We start from the raw sequence: 24,445 nt of genomic DNA, 5'->3' as shown, positions 1-24,445 counted from the left end.
GTCTGCCAGATCAACTGTATTTAGCCACTGCCCAAAGTTGTAGGTTTTGGTACTTGCTGCATGACATGTTACACAGCAGAACCAATATTATTCACACAGATTTAACAGACCAGGATACGAAACGCAGCCTGGCTGACAGTCTGACATTTTTATTTAATTCAAATGATTATTCAAGATCCCCTATTTCTCTCTTTGTCCAACTAACTATACTGTCTTTGCTGAAAGTGTACAGAAGTGACAACAGAAGTCAGTACAGTCTACAGTATTTGCACTAAGCAGTTTGCCTCTCGGCCACAGAGTGGCGGTAGAGCTGTGTGTATCCCGTTTCCTGTCGTGAGTGCACGTCCAACGCTGGATGTGAGCGCCACAGTGAGCTGTCTCTTCCCACAGATCGAAGATGGCGGTGTCGGTGTTTCCCGGCGTGCGGCTCCTCTCTATCGGAGACGCAAACGGAGAAATACAGCGTCACTCCGAGCAGCAGCCTCTACGACTGGAGGTGAAAGCCACACAGGACGCGGCGCTGATCAACCTCTCCAACGGTGAGTGGACTTGAGACAGCTCTTCCATACCCCGGTTCGGCCTGGGCTCCTTGTTAACTGACGTTATCCTGGCTAACTAGCCAGAGCTAAATGCTAAAAAGCTAGCTAGCTAACCGATGCGAGTGCCTGGTCTTGCACGTGTGTGCGGGTGGGGGTTCCACCTATAGAATCCAACGTAATGGGGACTGTTTTCGCTTATCGCTATTAGCTAGCTAGCTACCATAACTTAGGTAGCTAACGTTACTTCTCCAGCACCACGACAGCGCACACTGTTGTTAGCTTAGCTAACTATAGGTGGTTAGCTTTAGCAAGCTTACTGCGCTCATTTCGTGGCTTGTGGACCACGTTTTTTCTTTCCTATCTATTTGTCTTGAGGAATATTCTTTAAAATTATTTATTTAATGCGAAGTAGTCTGTTTTAGCTCACACGAGACGTTTCCTGGACAGCAAGCTAAGTGTGACCAAGCACATTAGATACCTATCTACCCCTGTTTACTAATACCAACTTGCTAACAATTTAGCGCCAGATTGCCTTTCAATGATGCACTATCCTATCCCGCAGCTGAGCACTTTATCCAGCTCGCTACACATTGACGCAGATAGCCAAAGCTAATTGACATGTTAACGTGCCCTTTCATTTTTGCTAAGCTATCAGCCATACTACGCAATGGTTTGCCCTTAATGCCACAGAGTTCTAACAGTTAAAACAAACTGCGTCATATGAGCATTGCCCTCTTTATTAGCTAGTTAGATAGTTATGATAAAGCAAGATAACATTTGACCCTTTGAGATGGGTATCTTAAAAGTGTGTTTTGTTTTGGAACGTCGTCTTTGCGCACAGATCATACTAGTAGCGGTGCAAACAAGCAAGCTAACCCCGGTGGCTCGCGCGTACTACTTTATGGTAATCTAATCTACTGTAGATGCCTAGCTGAGTGAATAAATATCGATAAACGAAATATATATATTTTAAACAGGCTAAATATGGGTCCTTGTGTTTCGATAAGCTAAACCAGGCTCGTATTAGTTATTCATCTTTGTTCTTCCCTGAACAATAGCCAGCTAGTCCCCCACCTCCCTACTCCCCTGTCGATCACTTGTGTGCTCGCGCTGAGCGCTTGCAGCTTTTGTTACACTGTGAGGCACAGATGGGATGTCCCTTTCAAGAAGCCGTGATGTCCCTAGTTTTGATACAGTCAAGCTTGGGCTGTGGGGAAAGTATAAATGTGTGTGTGGCAGGGTGTTTTTCAAGGTGATATGTGTGATTGCCTGGTCCGGTCCATAGGCCCAACAGCCGTTTCCTCTTCCAACATTCCCATGATGATGGAAGATAAACGTTTCCACACCAGGCAGGAATTAACTCCGGATTGAATTGCTACATAGAGCAGCACGACTGAGTCGTAAAGTAATTCCACTTGGAAAAATAACCTCAATGTCTTGCCACACAATCATTGTATTTCTGCTTTATTATAGACACAAAATCACCTCAATCTAACACAGCACAATGTCTGTCTATCATGCTGGAATGGGTGTATTTACATTGTCCATGAGGGGCAATGCCTTGACCCAGCAAAAATAGCACAATTTTGCTCTTCACTTTGACAAGTGTCTATTATGACCTGACATTATCCTGTTAGAACATTGACATGACTATCATCTGGTTGTTCCATATCTGTAACATGTTTATAGTGACAGTCCTTGTCCCCCATCTGTCATTGTCATTTCACACAATGTTCAGCTGTGGGCCTTGTAGACAGGCCAGGTCTAGTGGAGGGAGATGGTTGTAGCCTACATATTTTAAAGCATGCACTCTATCTCTCAGCCCTTGCATCGAACACACACTTGTTAAGCAACACACACACTCCCGCTCTCATATTTATCGCAGGTTAATCCGGTGTCAGTCGCTAGTTTGGTCTGTTAATAAAACATGCTGCATCTGGCTAATCTAAGTAACAGCGCTAGTCTTAATCCCATCACAACTGCTGGATTAAACCACAGATTATCTCACTGCCATGCGGGCACAGCACTAGACCTACCATGCCAATATATTGCTTTCACAAATCCAGTCTTTAAAACTGTCATCTTAATCATCCAGGAGTGTGTGTGAAATAGCTTCAATAGAAGAAATTACTGACTTTCCCTCGGCTAAAGGAGGTTAAAAATAGCTCTTTGCTTGCTGCTATGCATGAGATGCTATAATGCTAATTGAGTCAATAAAGCGCTGTGTGTGATCAGGCCAGTTCTGTTAGCTTGTTGTTCTTCATGTTGTGTGACCTACGGTAAGCCACGTACTCCTGTGCCACACTTATTCCATGAATGACCTGTTGTAGGAGTGTTGCTTGGCCCTAATTATTGTATGACTCCTCTCACAGCAGAGGAGACATGTGTGTTCAAGTGTTCGGTCTCCAGGGACACAGAGTGCAGTCGCGTGGGGAAACAGTCGTTCATCATCACGCTGGGCTGCAACAGCGTCCTGCTACAGTTCACCTCACCTGCAGGTAGCTAACCCCCGGCAACCACCGCCACTCTGTCTCAGAGAATGCTGTCATTGTCTGTCTGTATTTTCTGTCTGTCTTTGACTGCCTGCCAGTAAGCTATATCTGTCTCTGTCATTGACCCTCTGTCTCCTGTGTGTCTGTGTCTTTGACTCCCTGTCCTAGTGCACATGTTCCTGTGATCATAAAGAGATTCTTATTGTTTCTCAGACTTGTCTTGCCTCTGTCATCCTTGTGAACTGTTATAATTGGTTATTATTATTGTTTGTTTGATTTCTCCCCATTATGACTGGCTTAAGACCGTTTATAACTTATGTCTGATTTGTCCTGTTTATAACCTGTTATGACGATCTCCTCAGAGTTCTCATCGTTCTATAACCTCCTGAAGAACTGCCGCGGCCACAGTGGAGAGCAGTCGGTCTTCAGCGACAGGACAGAGGAATCATCCGCAGTACAGTACTTCCAGGTGCACACGCAGAATCTGCCATGCATTGCAATAAATCATTTATTCCAACCTTTATTAGCTCAGTGACAATATTAAACCTCATGAAAAATAATCTCTTTTGTCATTTTATTTTCCTCTCTCTCCCTTGTTCTTTCTCTCTCTCCTTCGCTCCTCCAGTTCTATGGCTACCTCTCCCAGCAGCAGAACATGATGCAGGACTACGTCAGGACAGGAACCTATCAGAGGGCCATCCTCCAGAACCACACTGACTTCAAGGACAAGGTACTGATGCACTGTCCTGGGACTTAAATGTAGCTTGTTCTGAATTGAGTCCTTTGCTGTATTTGAAGCTAAACTATTGTTTAATTGGTTTGGGCAGTAGACACTGCTGGATTTCATTGATGTCTTTATCAGGGAAGAATTAGAGTCCATTCCCCTCTCTCTCTAGGTGGTGTTGGATGTGGGCTGTGGTTCAGGGATTCTGTCGTTCTTTGCTGCTCAGGCTGGGGCCAGGAAGGTCTACGCTGTGGAGGCCAGCACCATGGCCCAGCATGCAGAGGTAACAGACACACTAAACTATGCTGAAATTAAGTGACCTATATATTTTCAATTAACTGCACTTTTTCTGTCCCGTAATTGTTTTTGGACAAACTAATCAAAGCCCTCGAGCTGAAAAGTTTGCCACCCCTGCTCTAACCCTATCCTCTTCTTGACATGCTATGTAGCCATAAATCTGGCAGATGTATCACTTTCACTCTAATACACACACACACTAACCCTCCACTAGGTCCTGGTGAACACTAACCCTCTGGTGTCCCCTCCACTAGGTCCTGGTGAACACTAACCGTCTGGGGGACCGTGTGGTGGTGATCCCTGGTAAAGTAGAGGAGGTTACGCTACCTGAGCAGGTGGACATCATCATCTCAGAGCCCATGGGCTACATGCTCTTCAACGAGAGGATGCTGGAGAGCTACCTCCACGCCAAGAAGTTCCTCAAGCCTAGTGGTAAGACAGAGGGAAGGTTGGAGGGAGAGCATAGAAAGGGGTAAAGTAGGGGGGAAGGAGAAAGGGAGAAAATGTCAAAAGGTCTAAAGATTATTTTGAAGCCCAAGCAGTAAATAATATTAAAGTCTACATTTTAAAACTGAGACATTCATCATGACTAACCACTGGTGATTGTACCATCATTAACTGACTTTGTGTGTATCACAGGTAAAATGTTCCCCACCATCGGTGATGTGCACCTGGCCCCCTTCACAGACGAACAGCTCTACATGGAGCAGTTCACCAAGGCCAACTTCTGGTGAGTAGGAGGGGAAGGAGGGAAACACGGAGTAGGAGGGGAGGGAGGAGAGAAACAGGGAGTAGGAGGAAGGATGGGGTTGGAGGGACGGAGGGGGAAATAGCAAGAGAAGAAGCTCTGGGAGTAGAAGCAGTGAATGTATGGAGATATCAGTCACTTTTCATTGGGCTGCTGTAGTTGATGGGATTGAGTTGTTGATGATGATGATTCTCTCTCACTCCCTCATTCAGGTACCAGCCTTCCTTCCATGGTGTGGACCTCTCAGCCCTGCGAGGAGCAGCGGTGGATGAGTACTTTCGCCAGCCCATTGTGGTACGTAGAATTCTCAGTTGTATGTCAGACTCTTGAACACCTATCTTCTGATATTGCCTGCCCCGCCCACCATGTCGGTTAAAGCGATACACCCCCCCCCCCCCCCCCCCCCCAAGAGGATTGGGGTGAATGGGGTCGGTTAACTAGGAAATGTATATGGGAGGGGTATTTAAGGCCTGAAATAGTCAGGGGGTATGTGGGGACGAGCTGTTTGTGGAAAATTGGGTTACATAGTACGGACTGGCCTGTGTGTTTATGTCTAAGGGTGGTACCTGAGGTGTGTGTGTGTTTATGGGCAAACGCTGATGCAGGATAGGAGATGGACTGTATGGGAGTGTGTGTTTGTGGTAGAAGATACCACCGTCACACTGTGTGTGTTATGACGGCTGGGATAAATAAGTTGGATGCGGTCTGAGTTTAGGATCCCAATGTTTTCGCCCAGTCCAGCTCCCCCAGTCTTACACCACAGAACCAACAGTGAGGTTTCAACAGTACTATCACTGCTCATAAGGGGTATTCATTGAATTAATCTCAACCCTTTTTATCACACACAGCGACACATACACATCATTTTCCAGCGGTAGTCAGCTGGGTAGGCCTCCTCCGTGCCTACTCCTCTGTTACTCTGCTGGGCGAGCCATACCCGGCCGGAAGGCCTGGTTCTGTGTACAGCCTCTGTTCTAGATCATTAAATTAAGGCATAGACCGTCTCCGTACCCACTCTAGCCAATGCTGCCGTAAAACATTTCTACCTCACTGGGACTTACCTGGATACTCTTGCTTCCCTCTTCCCCGTCTCTCTCCTTCCTCCTTTTTCTTTCCCTCCCCCTCTCAGGACACATTTGATATCCGTATCTTGATGGCCAAGTCTGTCAAATACACAGTCAACTTCCTGGAGGCCAAAGAGGAGGATTTGTACAGGTCTGTGTGCCGTCTGTCTGTGTCTGTTATTCCCTCATATATTTATTATTATTTATTGAATTGTTATTCATAGATTGAGTTGAGAATTGAGATGCGTAGATACATGTTACTGAATGTAGGGATGTCCTACTTCTCTAATATGGGGCTACTTCCGATTTAGAATTTTCTACATCAGCAAAAATACTACATAATTCCTTCTAGTGTCTAAAAATAACCTTAAAGCAGCAATCAGCAGTAGAAACAATAACAAAGCGAATTCCCCGTCCTTTATGTAAAAAGCTGAGGGATGGGCCTGGAGAAATGTTACCACTCTCACATTCATAGACTGAGCTATGGATGCAAGGACTGACCATCCATGATATCAACATTATAGTTTTAACCACGTTTTGATGATATATATATTGTTTACATTTACTTTGTTTACAAACATTGGAGTAAAACAAACTTATATTTTGGGTTCTGATGGGGTACGGCAGTTGAACTAAGCTCATGAGGCATTTATAAGTTATATTCTTCAAGACATCATTAATTTATAAGTCCAAAAAATGGATGTAGCAACAGCTGATTGCCCCTTTAACTAGACTAACGCTTATCTCACTCTTTTCTCTCTTTCCCTCTCGCCTTCCCTTCTCTCGCTCTCTCGTTCAGGATAGAGATTCCCTTTAAGTTCCATATGATGCACTCAGGGCTGGTGCACGGCCTGGCCTTCTGGTTCGACGTAGCATTCATGGGGTCAATGTAAGTTGGCCTGAGCTGCCTTAACCAGGGCTGAAGTAAAATCACTTGATCCAGGACTCCTGACCTACATGGATCCTGACTACAGCTACACCGTCACTTTCCTTTTTCTTTCATCACTTGTTTTTTCTCACAGACATTGTAATAAACACAAAGACAGAAAGCGGCTACAACTTAAAAGCAATACAATATAGTACAATACATTCACTATAGAAACATTTCACAATAAGTTGTAAAGGGCTGTTCCTACTGAATATCTGACCATGCTTGTACAGTAGTAGGATGACGCTGATTGAACCTTAAAGTATCCTGACCTCTAATCCCCCCCCTCTCTGCAGGGTGACAGTGTGGCTCTCTACAGCCCCCACAGAGCCCCTGACCCACTGGTACCAGGTCCGTTGTCTGCTCCAGTCACCCCTCTTCACCAAGGCAGGAGACACACTTTCCGGCACAGCACTGCTCATCGCCAACAAGAGGTGAGAGACTGTAGAGGGATCTACTGGGAGTCTGTTGGGGAGGGGAGGCTTTGGTGTTAGTGTGTTGCCATTCACCTCTAGGCCCAGGCTTGTGTTATATTATGACAGTTCTGAATGAATGTGTGTAGGTGATATACAGTGAGCTCCAAAAGTATTTGGACAGTGACAATTATAAATAAAATTGCCTCATACAATGACTATGGGGATGAAGTGCAGACTGTCAGCTTTAATTTAATTTTCATCCATATCAGGTGAACCATTTAGAAATAGGTTCCAATTATTTTGTGCCCAATTGAAATGAATGGAAACTAATGAATTGTCATTTTTGAGTCACTTTTATTATGAATAACGATAGAATGTTTCTAAATACTGTGGATGCTACCATGATTATATATATTCCTGAATGAATCGTAAATAATGAGTGAGGAAGTTAGTGTAACCTCATGCTAACCTCTCACCACTACAATAACAGGGGAGGTTAGCATTTGGTGGGGTGGGGGGTCGTGGATGATATTTGTGCGTCTGCAACCTCATGTATCAAAACAACAAAATGTCTCACTGCCTCAATACTTTTGGAGCTACCCAGTGCCTTTGGAAAGTATTCAGATCCCTTGACTTTTTCTACATTTTGTGAGGTTATAGTCTTACTCTAAAATGTATTAAATAAATAAAATCCTCAGCAATTTACACACACCAGCCCATAACGACAAAGCGAAAACAAGTTTGTAGAAATGTTTGCAAATTTATTTAAAATACATGAACTTACCTTATTTACGTAAGTATTCAGGCCCTTTGCTATGAGACTCGAAATTGAGCTCAGATGCATCCTGTTTCCATTGATCATCCTTGAGCTGTTAATACAACTTGATTGGAGTCCACCTGTGGTAAATTTAGATTGATTGGACTTGATTTGGAAAGGCACACACCTGTCTATATACGGTCCCACAGTTGACAGTGCATGTCATAGCAAAAACCAAGCCATGAAGTCGAAGGAATTGTTGGGAAACTCCGAGACAGGATAGTGTCGAGGCACAGATCTGGTTGAAGGGTGCCAAAACATTTCTGCACCATTGAAGATCCCCAAAGAACACAGTGGCCTCCATCATTCTTAAATTGGAAGAAGTTTGGAACCACCAAGACTCTTACTGGAGCTGCCCTCCCGGCCAAGCTGAGCAATCGGGGGAGAAGGGCCTTGGTCAGGGAGGTGACCAAGAACCCGATGGTCACTCTGTCAGAGTTCATCTGTAGAGATGGGAGAACCTTCCAGAAGGACAACCATCTCTGCAGCACTCCACCAATCAGGCCTTAATGGTTGTGGCCAGATGGAAGCCACTCCTCATTAAAAGGCACATGACAGCCTGCTTGGAGTTTGCCAAAAGGCACCTAAAGGACTCTCAGACCATGAGAAACACAATTCTCTGGTCTGATGAAACCAAGATTGAACTCTTTGGCCTGAATGCCAAGTGTCACATCTGGTGGAAACCTGGCACCATCCCTACGTCCCTAGCATGGTGATGGCAGCATCATGCTGTGGGGATGTTTTTCAGAGGCAGGGACTGTGAGACTAGTCAGGATCGAGGCAAAGTTCAGAGAGATCCTTGATGAAAACCAGCTCTAGAGCACTCAGGTGAAGGTTCACCTTCAACAACTCTAAGCACACCGCCAAGACAATGCAGACGTGGCTTCGGGACAAGTCTCTGAATGTCCTTGAGTGGCCAGCCAGAGTCCGGACTTTAACCCGATCAAACATGTCTGGAGAGACCAGAAAATCATATCAAATTGTATTTGTCACATGCGCCGAATTCAGCAGGTGTAGAACCACCACTGTGAAATGCATACTTACAAGCCCTTAACCAACAATGCAGTTTTAAGAAAATACCAATAAAAAAAGTATGCCATAAGAATAACTAATAATAAAAGAACAGCAGGAAATAACAATGGCTATATACAGAGGGTACCGGTACAGAGTCAATGTGTGGGGGCACCTGTGGCAAGGTAATTGAGGTAATATGTACATGTAGGTAGAGTTATTAACCCATCCCGGATCCAGCATATTTGTCATCAGCAACGCTGAATAGCATAGCGCAACAGTCAAAAAATATTACTAGAAAATATTCATATTCATGAAATCACAAGTGCAATATTTTTAAACACAGCTTAGCCTTTTGTTAATCACCCTGTCGTATCAGATTTTGAAATTATACTTTACAGCGAAAGCAATGTTTGTAAGTTTATCGATAGCCTAGCATAGCATTATGTACACTTAGCATCAGGAAGCTTGGTCACAAATCAGAAAAGCAATCAAATTAATTGTTTACCTTTGATGAGCTTCGGATGTTTTCACTCACGAGACTCCCAGTTAGACAGCAAATGTTCCTTTTGTTCCATAAAGATATTATTTATATCCAAATACCTCCGTTAGTTTGATGCGTTATGCAGAGGAATCCACCGGAAATAGCAGTCACGACAACGCAGGCAAAAATTCCAAATTATATCCATATTATCGACAAACATGGCAAACGTTTTTTATAATCAAGCCTCCAGGAGATCCTGGATGGCAGGAAGCTTGGCACCAGTGATGTACTGGGCCGTACGTACTACCCTCTGTAGTGCCTTGTGGTCGGAGGCCAAGCAGTTGCCATACCAGGCAGTGATGCAACCCGTCAGGATGCTCTCGATGGTGAAGCTGGCAGCTTGTAGAACCTTTTGAGGATCTGAGGACCCATGACAAATCTTTTCAGCCTCCTGAGGGGGAATAGGTTTTGTCATGCCCTCTTTACGACTTCCTTGGTGGGCTTGGACCATGTTAGTTTGTTGGTGATGTGGATGCCAAGGAACTTGAAGCTCTCAACCTGCTCCACTATAGCCCCGTCGATGAGAATGGGGGCGTGCTCAGTCCTCCTTTTCCTGTAGTCCACAATCATCTCCTTTCTCTTGATCACATCGAGGGAAAGGTTGTTCTCCTTGCACCGCACGGTCAGGTCTCTGACCTCCTTATAGGCTTGTCTCAACGTTGTCGGTGATCCGGCCTACCGCTGTTGTCATCGGCAAACTTAATGATGGTGTTGGAGTCGTGCCTGGCCGTGCAGTCATGAGTGAACAGGGAGTACAGGGGGGGACTGAGCACGCACCCCTGAGGGGCCCCCATGTTGAGGATCAGCGTGGCGGATGTGTTGTTTCCTGCCCTTACCACCTGGGGGCGGCCCGTAAGGAAGTCCGGGATCCAGTTGCAGAGAGAGGCGTTTACTCCCAGGGTCCTTAGCTTAGTGATGAGCTTTGAGGGCACTATGTGTTGAACGCTGAGCTGTAGTCAATGAATAACATTCTCACATAGGTGTTCCTTTTGTCCAGGTGGGAATGGGCAGTGTGGAGTGCAATAGAGATTGCATCATCTGTGGATCTTTTGGTGCGGTATGCAAATGGCATCGATGTGAGACATGACCAGCCTTTCAAAGCATTTCATGGCTACAGACGTGAGTGCTACGGGTCGCTAGTCATTTAGGCAGGTTACCTTGGTGTTCTTGGGCACAGGGACTATGGTGGTCTGCTGTGCAGCAATGCTCCCCATCCAACCTGACAGAGCTTGAGAGGATCTGCAGAGAAGAATGGGAGAAACACCCCAAATACAGGTGTACCAAGCTTGTAGCGTCCTACCCAAGAAGACTAGGCTATAATTGCTGCCAAAGCTGCTTCAACAAAGTACTTAGTAAAGGATTTGAATACTTATAAAAATGTCATATTTCAGTTTTTTAAATAATATAAATCAGGAAACCACAAACTTGTTTTTGCTTTGTCATTGTGAGGTATTGTGTTTACATTGAGGGATTTAAAACATAAAATAATAATAAATGTTTAAAATGATGTAATAAAATGTGGAAAACGTCAAGGGGTCTGAATACCTTCCGAAAGCACGGTATATATGTGTATTACAGATGTGTGCTTGCTGAATCTGTGCTTCTCTGTCTGTCTGTGTTGGTCTGTGTTAATCTATCCACCTCCATTCTCACCTCCTCCCATACCAACCCCCGGCTCTCCTCCCATACCAATCCCTGGCTCTCTTCCCTCCTCACAGACAAAGCTACGACATCAGTATTGTTGCCCAAGTGGACCAGACGGGCTCCAAGTCCAGCAACCTCCTGGACTTGAAGAACCCCTTTTTCAGGTGAGTTGGTCTGTTCCGCTGCCCTCGGCCTGTGCCATTCAGGATAACGAGGGGGAAGGGGAGCTCCCTCTCATGGCGTGTATGTTGTTGTGTATGTGTGTGTTTTTGTAGGTACACAGGCAGCACCCCCACCCCCCCTCCTGGGTCGCACTACACCTCCCCCTCTGAGACCATGTGGAACACTGGGGGGGCCTACAGCATGAGCCAGGGCATGGCTGTGTCAGGTAAATACACACACATAGAGGACACTGGTAGAGGACACACACAGAGGACATACCCACACACACTGCATGGGGCAGAACCCACACACACACTGCATGAGGCAGAACACTGCTGTGTCAGGTAAACGCACAGACGATACACACAATCTGACCCATGATAGCATCATCAGGCAAAAGTATCCATACAACATCATGACTAAATGTCTTACTAAACTGTAGGGATATCACAGAATAGATCAGGCTGACAGAGCAGCTGATAGATGGGGGATGCATGCTCTCTCTGCGGGGAAAACGGTGTGTGAGAGAGAAAGGATGCTTATGTTTCTCCTGTGCTTTTCTCCCATTTCTCTCCCCATCTCTCTCGTTCTCTCTCCTCCTCATCTCACTCTCTTCCCCGTCTCACCCTTTCATCTCTCTCTCTCTCTCAGGGATGCCTACAGCCTATGACCTCAGTACAGTCATGGGCAGCGGCTCGACGGTGTCCCACAACAACCTCATCCCCCTCGGTAGGATACTACGGACTGATGGGCTGACAGACAAGCACAGACCGTGTGACTGACTGTGTGTGTTTGCACGTTTGTGTGTGCGTTAATACACAGTCTCACTATTTCCTCTGTTCCCGCCCTCAGTGAACACAGGGATAGTGAATCACACCCACTCCAGGATGGGCTCCATCATGAGCACCGGAATCGTCCAGGGTACGTCTCTTTATACACTATACAAGGGTTTCCTAAAATGATTTAAATAACGAACTCAAGTTTAGATTATTTGAATAGGCTGTGTAGTGCTTGGGCAAAAACCAAAATGTGCACCTGGGGGGGGGGGGGGCCTGCACTAAACTACATCAAGTCAAGTTTCCTAAACGCCTGTGACATAGTTGGCCCACAACCAATCAAGGGAAGGTGATAACACTTTACCCCTCTCTCTCCCCCCCCCCCCATCTCTCCAGGAGCTTCTACTGGCCAATCAGGTCCTAGCAGCAGCAGCAGCAGCTCTAACCAGCAGCAGCAGCATTATCCCGTCACCAACCAGTTCACCATGGGGGGACCCGCCATCTCCATGGCCTCTCCCATGGCCATCCCTAGCAACACCATGCATTATGGGAGTTAAGACCTCGTCACCCTTCACCTCCGAACCCCTGCATGACCTCTACTAGCCCCTCCCCCCGACCGACCACAGCCAGAACCAGAATACCAAAACCAGTGATGTCATGTTGTCCCTTCAGCACCTTCCTTTCTCCTTTACTGTCCATCTCTCTATCACTGGAGTTATTCTCATATCCGTCCCTCCCCGCCGCTCTCTCCGCTTTGAGAGCTGTTCCCCATCTCCCCCCTCTCATCATCGTGCAGCAGCTATGATATCACCAGTCCAGCCAGAGGGTGGCAGCACCTCTACGTTCAACTGACAGACTGATCAGCACAAAGAATTGGCAGTTTTTCTGAATGGAGAGCTGAGCTGAACTGAACTTTGTTTGACTGGACCTTTTTATGCTTTACAGACACATGTACACCTACAACACAGAGACTTTTGCTGCAAAGAATAACTCATTGTACGACTGTACAGCAGGTATCATCTCCTTTATCCGGGTTCCCTCCCTTTTGGACATTTTGCCTCACCTAGTGCCAGTGTGATGCCCCACCCTTCCCCCTCCTCCACCAAACACACACCATCCACTACAGCCAGTCGCTCTGCCCCCTCCCCTTATTGCTGGATTGGATGTCTCCCCCACTACAGATCTGCACTGAAAGGACAGAGGGCTTTCCTGTACAGTAGAACACTATGAACACCCCTCACTGATGCCATTTTGTTTTCATATCGAGGCACTTCTCCACCTGCCTGTAGAGCCTCTCCTTAAACGGCCCCATTCCAGAGCGATAGCTAGCTCCCCCCAAGGTGTTTGTCTGGTCATCCATAGTGGTAGTCTTTAGCCCAGTAGACCTAGGCTATCTCAAGACACCCTATTCCATTTACAGTGCTCTACTTTTGACTAGAGCCACATGAAGTGCACTGTATAGGGACTAGGGTGTCATTTGAGACGTAGCCTAGATGTCAGTGTGTAGGACGTGATCTTGAAGAACATCAACTCTGGAACTCTGCTAGAACCTCACCTCCGATTGAGGTGTGTTGTCCAAAGCCAATGAGCTTCGAGGACACTGCAGCAGACCCGGCCCCCCACTCCCCTTCATAGCCAATCAGGATTGCAGTGAGCCGATGGTATTGGTGGAAGCAGGATGAACCCACAGAAAGACAGTATGGACCAAGGACACTGATGTCGGCCGTTGGAGCAGCTGTATCCTAGTTTACATTCTTCCCCGGTTTCCTTTCCTTCATTTTGAGGTGGGGAGTTCGGAATAGAGGGAGTAGGGAGTCATCTCTTTCCCTCCTCACTACCTATGATATCCAGACTCTAACATATCTAAACCTCTCCTCCCGCCTTTCCTGGGCAAGTCGATTGCCCAACCTTCAGACAAAGACTTAATGGACATGTATGCATTGCTTCCAGTCACAATTTGTGGACTGAGTTTAAATTTTGATTTAGCAACATTTATGAAGAGAAAATGTCTTGCTAGTTTGTAGGGTTAACTTTTCAGTTGTCTTTATTTGTTTCACAGAAAAGCAACAAACAAAAAACAAGTATAAAAGGAGTAAATTAAATGTTGGTGGAGAAGTCCCCCAAAAAATCTTTGGATCGGGTCTTATAATTAACTTGAGATATTAGTTAGAATTTTAACACCAATGTTGTGATAGTTGCTAGCTTAGCATTCAAACCCTACTTTTCTCTGGGACCTCTATTGATGGAAAGTGCATCAGGAAGACTATTGTGCCACCTCCTGTTTGTATTGCTCGAGGTAAGAAATTGCCACAGATCTAGGATCATATTTTCCTAACCAAAACCAGCAGTTAGGGACGACTAATGAAATCTGATTTTATAATGTCACCTTGAGGGTAAGTCAAATCTTGTGCCTTACACTATGAGCCTACATGGTCAGCAGATGTTGACGTGTCCAAGGAATATAGCTGTAAATGTATGTCGTCCAAGCACACACATCTGAAGTGCTCAGCTGTCCCATAAATCTCAGGGCCAAGCCCCTCTGAGGCTTCAGGACAAACAAGAATCCATGTTTTCAACGTACAATAAGCAGAGCACTGACAACTTGAGGGCTGAAACCAATGCAACTTCCTCATGAAATAGATAAGATGGAAGGCTGTGAAATATCCACCATCTCCAGCCCTTACCAACTAATCTTAATTGAATCAGATGGCAGGCTTTTGTTCCAGCCCAGCACAAGACAGCACTCAGGGACCGGCGTTAGAGACCCCTGCCCTCAGGCTGTAGTCAACACCATGAAGACTGTTGACTGGAATGACAGTTTATTCACACAAACCCAGAAGTCTGAACAAAGAGGAAAGAATAATTAAATACACTGACAAACCCTTTAATTTACAAGTATCTACAATAAGAAAAAGTTGTGGATACATTAGTCAGCACAGTACTACACATTCCAGGTCATAGGAGTGGTTTGAGTTCTAGAACAACCCTTTTCCATCTCGGAGGTATTCGCCCGCAGAGGGCTGGCGTGGGTGTAGTAGGCCTTGGTTCCAGCCAAGCTGTAACATGTCTGATGGTAAAAATCAGGTGTTTTTGCTTGGCTGGAACAAAAGCATGCACCTTTATGGATAAGGTTGGCCACCCCTGTATTAGTACATTAGTTAAACATTCATACAGCATTTCCCTCATCTCAAGATCAGACTGCAAGCTGAGGATTTCAAGTCTAAAGAACTCCTTTCCTTGGTCTCCATCTGCACTGACATGACAGAACTGAGCTGAGGTGCACCTCATATGCTTCGTTTTTTAGTGCAGATAAGACGAAGTCTGACTGTTGCACCCAACTTCTCCATGATAAATATTGATTTATTACAATATACAAGTGCAGAATTTACAGCAGAATCTTTTTTTCTTTACCCCTTTTTCTCCCTCCGTGGTGTCCAATTGTTTTAGTAGCTACTATCTTGTCTCATCGCTACAACTCCCGTACGGGCTCGGGAGAGACGAAGGTTGAAAGTCATGCGTCCTCCGATACACAACCCAACCAAGCCTCACTGCTTCTTATCACAGCGCGCATCCAACCCGGAAGCCAGCCACACCAATGTGTTGGAAGAAACACCGTGCCCCTGGCAACCTTGGTTGGCGCGCACTGCGCCCGGCCCGCCACAGGAGTCGCTGGTGCGCGATGAGACAAGGACATGCCTACCGGCCAAGCCCTCCCTAACCCGGACGACGCTAGGCCAATTGTGCGTCGCCCCACGGACCTCCCGGGCGCGGCCGGTTACGACAGAGCCTGGGCGCGAACCCACAGTCTGATGGCACAGCTGGCGCTGCAGTACAGCGCCACCCGGGAGGCTGGCAGAATAATTTCTGCAGCATAAGCAAGACATTTCCCCCCCAATGCAATCCTCATAACCCATAATTTGTTTATACTCAGACCTCGATCCTTGTCCCTTCTCTTTGTAATAACATATGTAGTCATTTACACAGTACTTTTAATGGGCTGCTGATCCAGTTAAGTCCATAATGTACTAGAGTAGGGCTCACACATCCAGAACCTCTACAACGTTATGGGTACCTTTCTGACCACTTGTCAGTCCTCTGTGTCCTTATTATTGGTTAGAGCATCGGAGTATGCAGGAGCTATGTCCCCTTCTCTGATCTGAAAGGACTGGATAATGTGTGACCCACTGAGCTAAAAACAATGTCCACACAGGTGTCAAACTGATTTCATCCAACGTTCCCTCTCGACTCAGTCCTCACACGACAACAATGTAGTTAGTCAATGGCGAAATCGCTATCATCCGTTTGGTGGTTAGCCAGCTAGCTACTCTTCCAATGCTCACAGAGTAGGTAACAAAAGCCTAAACCTTTTATCTAGTCCTTTCAGATTCCCCAGTGGTCTCAAACATTGACACATCTCCCTCCCTCTGGTTCCTCTTGGTCAGTGGGTCTTGCTGGGCAATATTGCTGCTGTGTGGTTGGGTGCGAGTGTAGTAACTTGTGTGAGAGTCGCTGTCTGAAAGAAATACATCTGAAAGATAGCATAGAGGGACAGGTATAAAGGGTTAGAAACTTAACGAAGAACTATGAGGTTTATAGCTAGCCATAGACTGAAGTAGGGTGTTGGAGATGAGACATGAAACATTTCCCCTGAGGCTCATACAGCTGAGACATTCCCATTTAGATTATGATTAGGGCCTGGTTCAAAAAAAAATTGGATAAGTGAAATGAGGACTACTTTCTATATTCATGTCAGACCATGATCACTGCCATTCATCAAAGTATTTGAACAGGGACTAGGAGGATGGGACTAGGTAACTATTACCCATAGCACTCTTATAGTGGGCTCTTACCTTGCAGCCAATTGATAGCAGTGCATGGAGAACGACGATTGTTGCCACGGTGGCATAAGCAGTCACCTTGGTGTCATCGCGGACGACAGGCCAGAAGGTGAGCACCAGGACCGACCCAGAGATCACCATGGCGACCAGGATGAGGAGCCATTGGAGCCATTCGAATGGTAAGATCCACAACACCTGAGGGGAGGTGATTGGTTTGTTACTTGAGAATAAAATGTTCGGATTGGGTCCCAATCAGAGAAATATACTATAAAGGAAAGGGTCATATTCACTAGGCACAAAAACAAAAGAAAACTATGAAACTCTAAAGTAGGTACCATCTGAACTTAATTTTCCATTGCAAAACATTTAGATAGGGGATGAATATATTGCTAGCTGAATACAACCCAGACATTTACTAGTGTGTGTCTGCTGACTCACTGAGGTGGGGATGTAGATGAAGAGGGAGTAGCCGTAGAGACACACTGTCTCCAGGAAGGAGTAACCACTCTGCTGCCTCTCCTCCCTCTGCCTCCAGGTCAGGAAACCCCATATACCCAGGGGCACCAGCCAGGCATACAGGAAGATCACTACTGCAGCTATTGTCACTGAGGGAGTGAGAAAAAGCAATCAACACTGCTATTGCATGTAATAATACATGGTCTTGAAAAAGGCCTCTGTGCTGAAACGTAAAGAGAAAACAGTCAACAATCCCCTTTGTTTACATAGCAAATCTGACATGAAACCATTGATAAGGAGCCAAGCTGTAACCCCCAGGTACCATACCTCTGTGGAACTGGGGTCTGTAGTGGTAATGGGGGCTCCCCAGAGAGTTCAGGAAGGTGGACAGGTTTCCACTGATGGCCAGAGAGAACACCAGCGTCACGCAGATCCAGAAGGGGCCTGGACATACAGGGAACCAGGAGGTAAGGTTAGTCTGGGTAGAGGTGGTTCACATTACAACCTAAAATATGCAGAGTTTGGCAAACTGTCTTCCAGTTTTACGGCAATAAAAGTTATCATTCTAAGGTCCATTCTCATTCAGATCTAACTATCTAGGAACAATTGTATCTAAGCTATAGTGGTGATTTGTGTCCCATTACCATACAAATCTGGACTCGACTGGAGGGTGTGTTTGATGAAGTTCCGTCCTGGTAAAGGCATCACCGACCCCTTGACCCTGTCCAGCACCTGCATCCCATGACAGGAAGTCAATCAACCAATGGACATTGTACAGCGACTAACACCACTACATTTACGGTTTCTATATGGAAGATGTGAAACAGCAACATATAGGCTAGTCACATGAGTGCAGATTAAACTTATTTCAAGCCTATTGTACCTGCATTGTATCCACATTGAAGAACGACTGGTAGTACTCAAAGGTCCAGAAACCGCTAGTTTGTTTCTCCCCTCTTAGGAGCTGTAAACAGTAATGTCAATCAGTTATCCCCATATTGCTTGGTTTTGGGCTGTTTGTGCAAATGTCATTACAAAGGCAAAATTTCAGATTATTAATGTAGCGATGTGATTGGGCTCATTCATCGTCCTGACCTCTGAACTCTCCTCCTGTCCCTCATCATCAGACATGTCCAGTTTGATGTCCCCAGTGGCACCAGCCGGGGCCGTACTGCTGGAGCCAGACATACTGAGGGTGGAGGCCCCAGGGTCTGCTAACAATAGGTCAGTGGCCTCCTCAAACTCTAGAGGAGAGGAAGACAGGAGGTTAGAGTGAGGGAATGAGAGAGGAGGTGCAGGACAGTGGCAGTGAGAGATGTAGAGACAAGGAGAGAGGGGAAGAGAAGAGGTGAAATGGGATAGAGAGAGGAGGATGGGAGCCACTCCATGAGCCTCACCTTGGAACTTCAGATCATCTGGACTCGCCATGGTAACTTTGGAAAGATGACCACCTCATGCAAGACCTGAAAGGAGATGAGAAAATGTACTCTTAACTGTTGAGTCTGACGTATGGCAACAGTCTGTTCTTCTCCCAGATAGGGTAGCCTGCTAGCTTTTGCTACATATGGACAAGATGTTCTCTTTGTTGGCTGCCTTCTAAAGCATACGTAACATGTGTAGGCATGCGACATCGAATATGCAGGTGCAATTTTTTTATCTGACAAATGACAGATTGTGTTGATCTGTTTGGCAGGCAAGCAGTCGTGTGTCATGTTTATACCTATAGTTTACTGTAACTCTAGCTAGCTGGCTTCAGATTTATAGTCATACGTTGGTCATCGTGATCCGAGATTTACCTGTTTGTCGCAGGAGGTTCTGTTGTGTTGTATCCGCAATGCGAGCCAGTCAGCTATGTTAGCAGTGCTGACACGACCCCCTCGCTAGCCTGACAGCTGTCGAGCTAGCACTGTTGTCTCGCTTTATATCTCAATATCAACTCACCTAACAACAGCAGCACATAGTTTTTTTTTATTTTTTTTTATGTGTACTGCGTTGGATGTCTGAATAAACTAGCTAGCTAATGGTGTTAATTTCAACTACGGTGCACTAAATTCTCATTATCACTCGCCTGTTCCACGTCACCTTATGTACACAACGGATCCTGTGTTGGCTCAAGACGGATCATCATGTTCACGTGACCAGGTACCGACGGAAGATAATGCGGTGCGCCAAATGTGAGTGTTTTCTTTGTAATATGGGTGTTATCCGAATGTAAAAATAAATAAAAAACATTTGTACTTACATTATATTTATTACTTTATAATGATATTACAGGGATTTAATGACATTCTTTTTAAGCAGAACTGGATATTGGATATTTGTTTTTTTTACGGAAAAAATAATAATAATACACATTTTCACTGACATGCCATTTTGTCTCAATAAATTCCATTTTGGGAATTAATGTATTTTCCGACCCGCTGTGTTTTTCCGGTCCGAGCCAGTCCGAATGTGAACTTCCGGGAACGATCGGCTTCTGTCTGACGGACATGGCTGCCTCGTGGGTGCTCAGGAGATGGTGCTCCACCTCTGTAGCAGAAGCAGGAGCAGCACCCGCCAATGGCACCCGATGGGAGAGGTTGAAAAATAGCAAATTGGGTAAGAAATCGATCTATCTCTTGGTTGCTGTGTTAGCCCACCACGCCTTTACGAACCTGAACGAACTCATGATCTTTCTTGCTTAACGGTCTTGCCAAAGTCATTCATGAGGTTATCAGATTATGTGACATTACCTTCAAACAAACTGTATCACGTTGTGGTTTTTACACAAGTTAGATTTGAAAATGTACTTCATACTCGTCTATGTAAAGGCATTGTTAGCTGTTGATCCTTTACAGTTGCCCCTGCTTGCAATCACAGGGTGGAGGAAGGTACGTGACAGGTTATTTCTGTGACCTCTCTGAGACAATCCATGTCAGTTTGGAGATGCAATGCAATACAATACAGTGTTGGCACACAAAACATTATAATTGTGTGCATGCCTCACTACCATGTCTAGGGATATGGTGTCAGTCTGTTTTGCCTTTGTTTTTAGTAAACCATCTATCTTATCTCGTGTGAATGCTGTCTGTCTTTTTTTCACAATTCTCTCCCCTCTCAATCAGGTGTGTGGTTTAGCGGCATGTCCAGAGACTACAAGGAGGCGTGTCGTGAGATTGTGGTGGGCGCGTGGGAGAGGCCAATCAAAGCTTCCATCTACCTGAGCCTTCTGGGTGGAGCTGGCACCTGCATCTACACAAACCCCGACGACGCCTCCTTCGAGACCACCGTCCTGGATACAGCCAATCAGCTCGGGCTCCTGACGCCGTGGATACGCAGTGGAACATCGGATGGGCACGTGCAGAAGCTGGCGAAGCTTCGAAACGAGGGAAGGTTACGTCACCTCAGCCTGGGAGTGGTTTCACTCACCTACTTTGCCGATTACAACCCAGACGCCAGTCTTTACGAGGCCCAGTGCTCCAACCTCTCTATCCCCTGGAGGGAGCTCCACACACGGGTACTGGACGTTGGTTTTGCGGGTCGCTGGTGGATCCTGGACCATAAGATGAAGGACTATGATGTGAACGACGAAGAGTTCAAGCAGCTGCCTCCTGCTATGGCCGCCACAGTGCCCCCTGGTGTCCAGGGGGTGGAGAATAACGAGAGGCTGCACAAAGAGTCATGGATGCCTCTGAAGACGGAGGAGAATGAGGAGAAGGAAAAGGCATCGGCAGCCGTAGGGGAGGAGGGGGGCATTGTAGAACAGATAAAGATGGATAGTTTAGATCTTGTAGAAACAATAAAAATAAAGACAGGCACTGTAGCTCAACCACAGGAGCTACCTGACCCAGAACCACAGGAGCTGACAGAGACGGAGACACAGGAGTAGCAGACACAAGCTCAAGCAAAGGCCTAATGGACTCACACATAATGAGATGGCTGAACAAGAATCTCTGAAAGGACATATTTATTGGATGTTGACAAGATGGTATGTGTGTATAAGAGTACCTTCTGCACTGTTTAACGTGTTATATAGCGCCCAAGCCTATTAACACTCTGGACTATAGCTACACATGACATGATGTTAAATAAATTACTGTTAACAGTTTACTAATGATACTTATTTGGTATATAGTGCTCCATACTGAGATGATAATTGATGCCATGGTCAGCAACATGTTAAAGAGATTCTCTAAACAGCCACTACAAAACTTGATATTCTCTGGCCCTTTTGAATTCGTTTTCGCCAGTAGTTCTGAAAGTAGCGCTCACGAGCTAAAAGTGGTCCCCGGAAATGGTGTACTACGTCACATGTGCACCATGTCATTGCTCTCGTTCTGCTGTGTGCATCTTGTTAGCGGTCACTAGAATAGTGAGGGGCTGAAGCTCATTAGTTAGAACTATAATTGTTAGGGGGCTGGCCCATGTGGGGGAAAATGTAGGAAAATGGCAAAGCACAGCTTCCAGGAAAACAGTTGCTTTCAAACTAGGGATTTCGTGGTTAATTGAGATGAAACAGTAATTCTGCTCATAGATTATGCCTGTATGAACTACACATTGACACATCCAGCCCAAAGCGGGAGGTTTAAAAAATACTTAGAAGTCTCCAAAGTTCCGGAGCACGTCTTTAACAATACAATAAACCTCCTCTAAATGGTCTGGATTTATGAATTATTGTCAAATTAAAGTACTTTTGTAAGAATTTGAGTTTTGTGATGATCATTTACTCTGAATACCTCCCCATGATTTGATCTTAGACAAAGCAGAGGCACTATCCAGGGAAGAATATACCAAGATTTTACATTCAAGTGGAACATGTAGCAATTTTTGATTCCTCCAGTCCAGACTGTTTTTCAATACTTTCCTCCTCAGGACTAATATCACAGTAGCATTAATTCTCAGTGTGTGACTTCTTCCATAAGAAGTGAGTGTTGTCTCCCTGAGGTAAGTCAATCAGTATTTTTGCCGCCTCCTCTTCCTGGGATTATAGAAGCTGTGTATTGCTGTGCTGCCCTTCAGGCAGATAGAATGGGCATCCTTTCTTCCTAACGTTTGAGAGTAATTATTCCGTTAATCGTATTGCCTTTGACCAACCTCCCTTATCATTGTGGAGCTTAACTCATTTTGTGGGAAAATCCTCTCCAGATTAATCTCTCTCATACCCTTCTATCTCTCTTTCACTCCATCTCTCTTCTCTCTCTGTTCATGTCTGTTATTGATCCTGCTGTTGTCTTGACACTGATCCTGCTTTGGCTCCAGTTACTGATCGCCATCTGATCTTTAGGATAGGATCATTCATCCTGATCAGGGGCCATTCATACACGGACATGGGAGCTATTGAGGTCTGCAACACGAGTCAAGGTGGACTAATAGTCTCTCACACAAACAACTAGACTCAAACATGCGCAAACAGAACTAGACTCAAACGTACTCAAACATGTCTAGACATATATGCAGCCTACATCTCACTCAGCGCATGCCAGATGTGCATGATATCTCTGAGCAGCTCAGCAACATTGTATCTGGATGATGGCTACTTGCAAATACTCAGAGAAACATACACACTAACAAAGGCAGCAGTTATCAGAGTACGAGTTTCAAAAGGTGACTGAGGGCCTGCCCTGAAGTTGGCCCCCTTTTGGATCTCGACCCCTGAGGTCCCGATTCTTTGTAACCCAACCCCAGGATGGAACCAAAGACTAACCTGAAACGGACCTTTTTTTTGTATTTATTTAACTAGGGAAGTCCGTTAAGAACACATCCTTATTTACAATGACGGCCTACCCCTGCCAAACCCAGATGACGCTGTGCCAATTGTACGCCGCCCTACGGGACTCCCAGTCATGTCTGGATATGATCCAGCCTGGATTCAAACCAGGGACTGCAGTGACGCCTCTAGCACTGAGATGCAGTGCCTTAGACCGCTGTGCCACTCCGGAGCCCAAAGGGGTCAAGAGGTGAAACAATTGTCATTTACAAACCACTGGTGTGGACGGTCGAATGTCACATATGAGAGGCAGGTCTTCTGGATCAGAACTGCCTTAGTAGAAGGACTAATATTTTATGGTTCAAAACCCCTTGTCAAACCTAATGCTCATGAATAATACAAATTATTCAAACCAAACAGCCTTGTTTTTGGATGGATGCAGGTACTCATACACTCTGTTTATGTGTGTCAAGTCCACAGAACTAGAATGAGATTCTATTTCTATGGTCAAGTCAATATAGGCAGTGATAATACCAGTCTACAATCTCCTTTAAGACATAAATGGGTAAGAGCATGAAATGTACTAAAACTGTTTTAATCAGCGTGGAATTCCTGTCATCCATCACCACTCTATTATCTTACATCCTTCCACCCAGCCTTCTCTCAATCCCCTTTCCCCTCCTCTCATCCTTCCACCCAGCCGTCTCTCAATCCCCTTTCCCCTCCTCTCATCCTTCCACCCAGCTGTCTCTCAATCCCCTTTCCCCTCCTCTCATCCTTCCACCCAGCCGTCTCTCAATCCCCTTTCCCCTCCTCTCATCCTTCCACCCAGCTGTCTCTCAATCCCATGTCCCCTCCTCTCATCCTTCCACCCAGCTTCTTTTAGTCACATGTCTGTGGAACTTGTTCAGTTTATGTCTCAGTTGGTGAATCTGTTATGTTCATACAAATATTTACACATGTTAAGTTTGCTGAAAATAAACGCAGTTGACAGTGAGAGGACATTTCTTCAAATCAAATCAAAGTTTATTTGTCAAGTGCGCTGAATACAACAGGTGTATACCTTACAGTGAAATGCTTACTTACAGGCTCTAACCAATAGTGCAAAAAAGCTATTAGGTGAACAATAGGTAGGTAAAGAAATAAAACAACAGTAAAAAGACAGGCTATATTCAGTAGTGAGGCTATATTCAGTAGTGAGGCAATATACAGTAGCGAGGCTATAACAGTAGCGAGGCTACATACAGACACCGGTTAGTCAGGCTGATACCACTGTTGTGTGGTCTGCTAACTTAATGATGGT

At 45.5% G+C, this 24,445-nt stretch overlaps 3 protein-coding genes across 4 annotated transcripts; 2 read left to right on the top strand and 1 right to left on the bottom strand.

Moving 5' to 3' along the window:
* The first annotated feature begins 335 nt into the window (after positions 1 to 335).
* On the top strand, positions 336 to 15,349 carry LOC109893576 (histone-arginine methyltransferase CARM1). 2 transcript variants are annotated; one of them, XM_020486847.2, is made up of 16 exons: positions 336 to 539; positions 2,912 to 3,037; positions 3,394 to 3,500; positions 3,657 to 3,761; positions 3,928 to 4,038; positions 4,307 to 4,484; positions 4,692 to 4,782; positions 5,013 to 5,094; positions 5,930 to 6,015; positions 6,664 to 6,753; positions 7,089 to 7,226; positions 11,299 to 11,388; positions 11,500 to 11,612; positions 12,038 to 12,115; positions 12,239 to 12,307; positions 12,559 to 15,349. In XM_020486847.2, the coding sequence occupies exons 1-16, from the start codon at positions 398 to 400 to the stop codon at positions 12,717 to 12,719; spliced, it is 1,767 nt and encodes a 588-aa protein (XP_020342436.2). In that variant the 5' UTR covers positions 336 to 397; the 3' UTR covers positions 12,720 to 15,349. The 2 variants fall into 2 exon arrangements, with proteins under 2 accessions (XP_020342436.2, XP_031683915.1); XM_031828055.1 differs by having other exon boundaries at positions 377 to 539; positions 2,915 to 3,037; positions 12,559 to 14,133.
* Positions 14,184 to 19,667, bottom strand: LOC109893585 (protein YIPF1-like). The gene is made up of 9 exons (XM_031828056.1): positions 19,253 to 19,667; positions 18,854 to 18,919; positions 18,552 to 18,700; positions 18,340 to 18,420; positions 18,101 to 18,188; positions 17,784 to 17,900; positions 17,439 to 17,605; positions 17,013 to 17,195; positions 14,184 to 16,690 (listed from the first exon to the last, which is right to left on the bottom strand). The coding sequence occupies exons 2-9, from the start codon at positions 18,882 to 18,884 to the stop codon at positions 16,601 to 16,603; spliced, it is 906 nt and encodes a 301-aa protein (XP_031683916.1). The 5' UTR covers positions 18,885 to 18,919; positions 19,253 to 19,667; the 3' UTR covers positions 14,184 to 16,600.
* Positions 19,545 to 22,137, top strand: LOC109893588 (mitochondrial import inner membrane translocase subunit Tim29-like). The gene is made up of 3 exons (XM_020486858.2): positions 19,545 to 19,630; positions 19,901 to 20,054; positions 20,561 to 22,137. The coding sequence occupies exons 2-3, from the start codon at positions 19,946 to 19,948 to the stop codon at positions 21,322 to 21,324; spliced, it is 873 nt and encodes a 290-aa protein (XP_020342447.1). The 5' UTR covers positions 19,545 to 19,630; positions 19,901 to 19,945; the 3' UTR covers positions 21,325 to 22,137.
* Positions 22,138 to 24,445: the final 2,308 nt, after the last annotated feature.

Source organism: Oncorhynchus kisutch, linkage group LG6 (genome assembly GCF_002021735.2).
Source record: "Oncorhynchus kisutch isolate 150728-3 linkage group LG6, Okis_V2, whole genome shotgun sequence".
NCBI classification, from domain to species: Eukaryota; Metazoa; Chordata; class Actinopteri; order Salmoniformes; family Salmonidae; genus Oncorhynchus; species Oncorhynchus kisutch.
The sequence above is the reverse complement of the archived record's forward strand: the minus strand, read 5'-3'. Positions and strand labels throughout refer to the sequence as shown.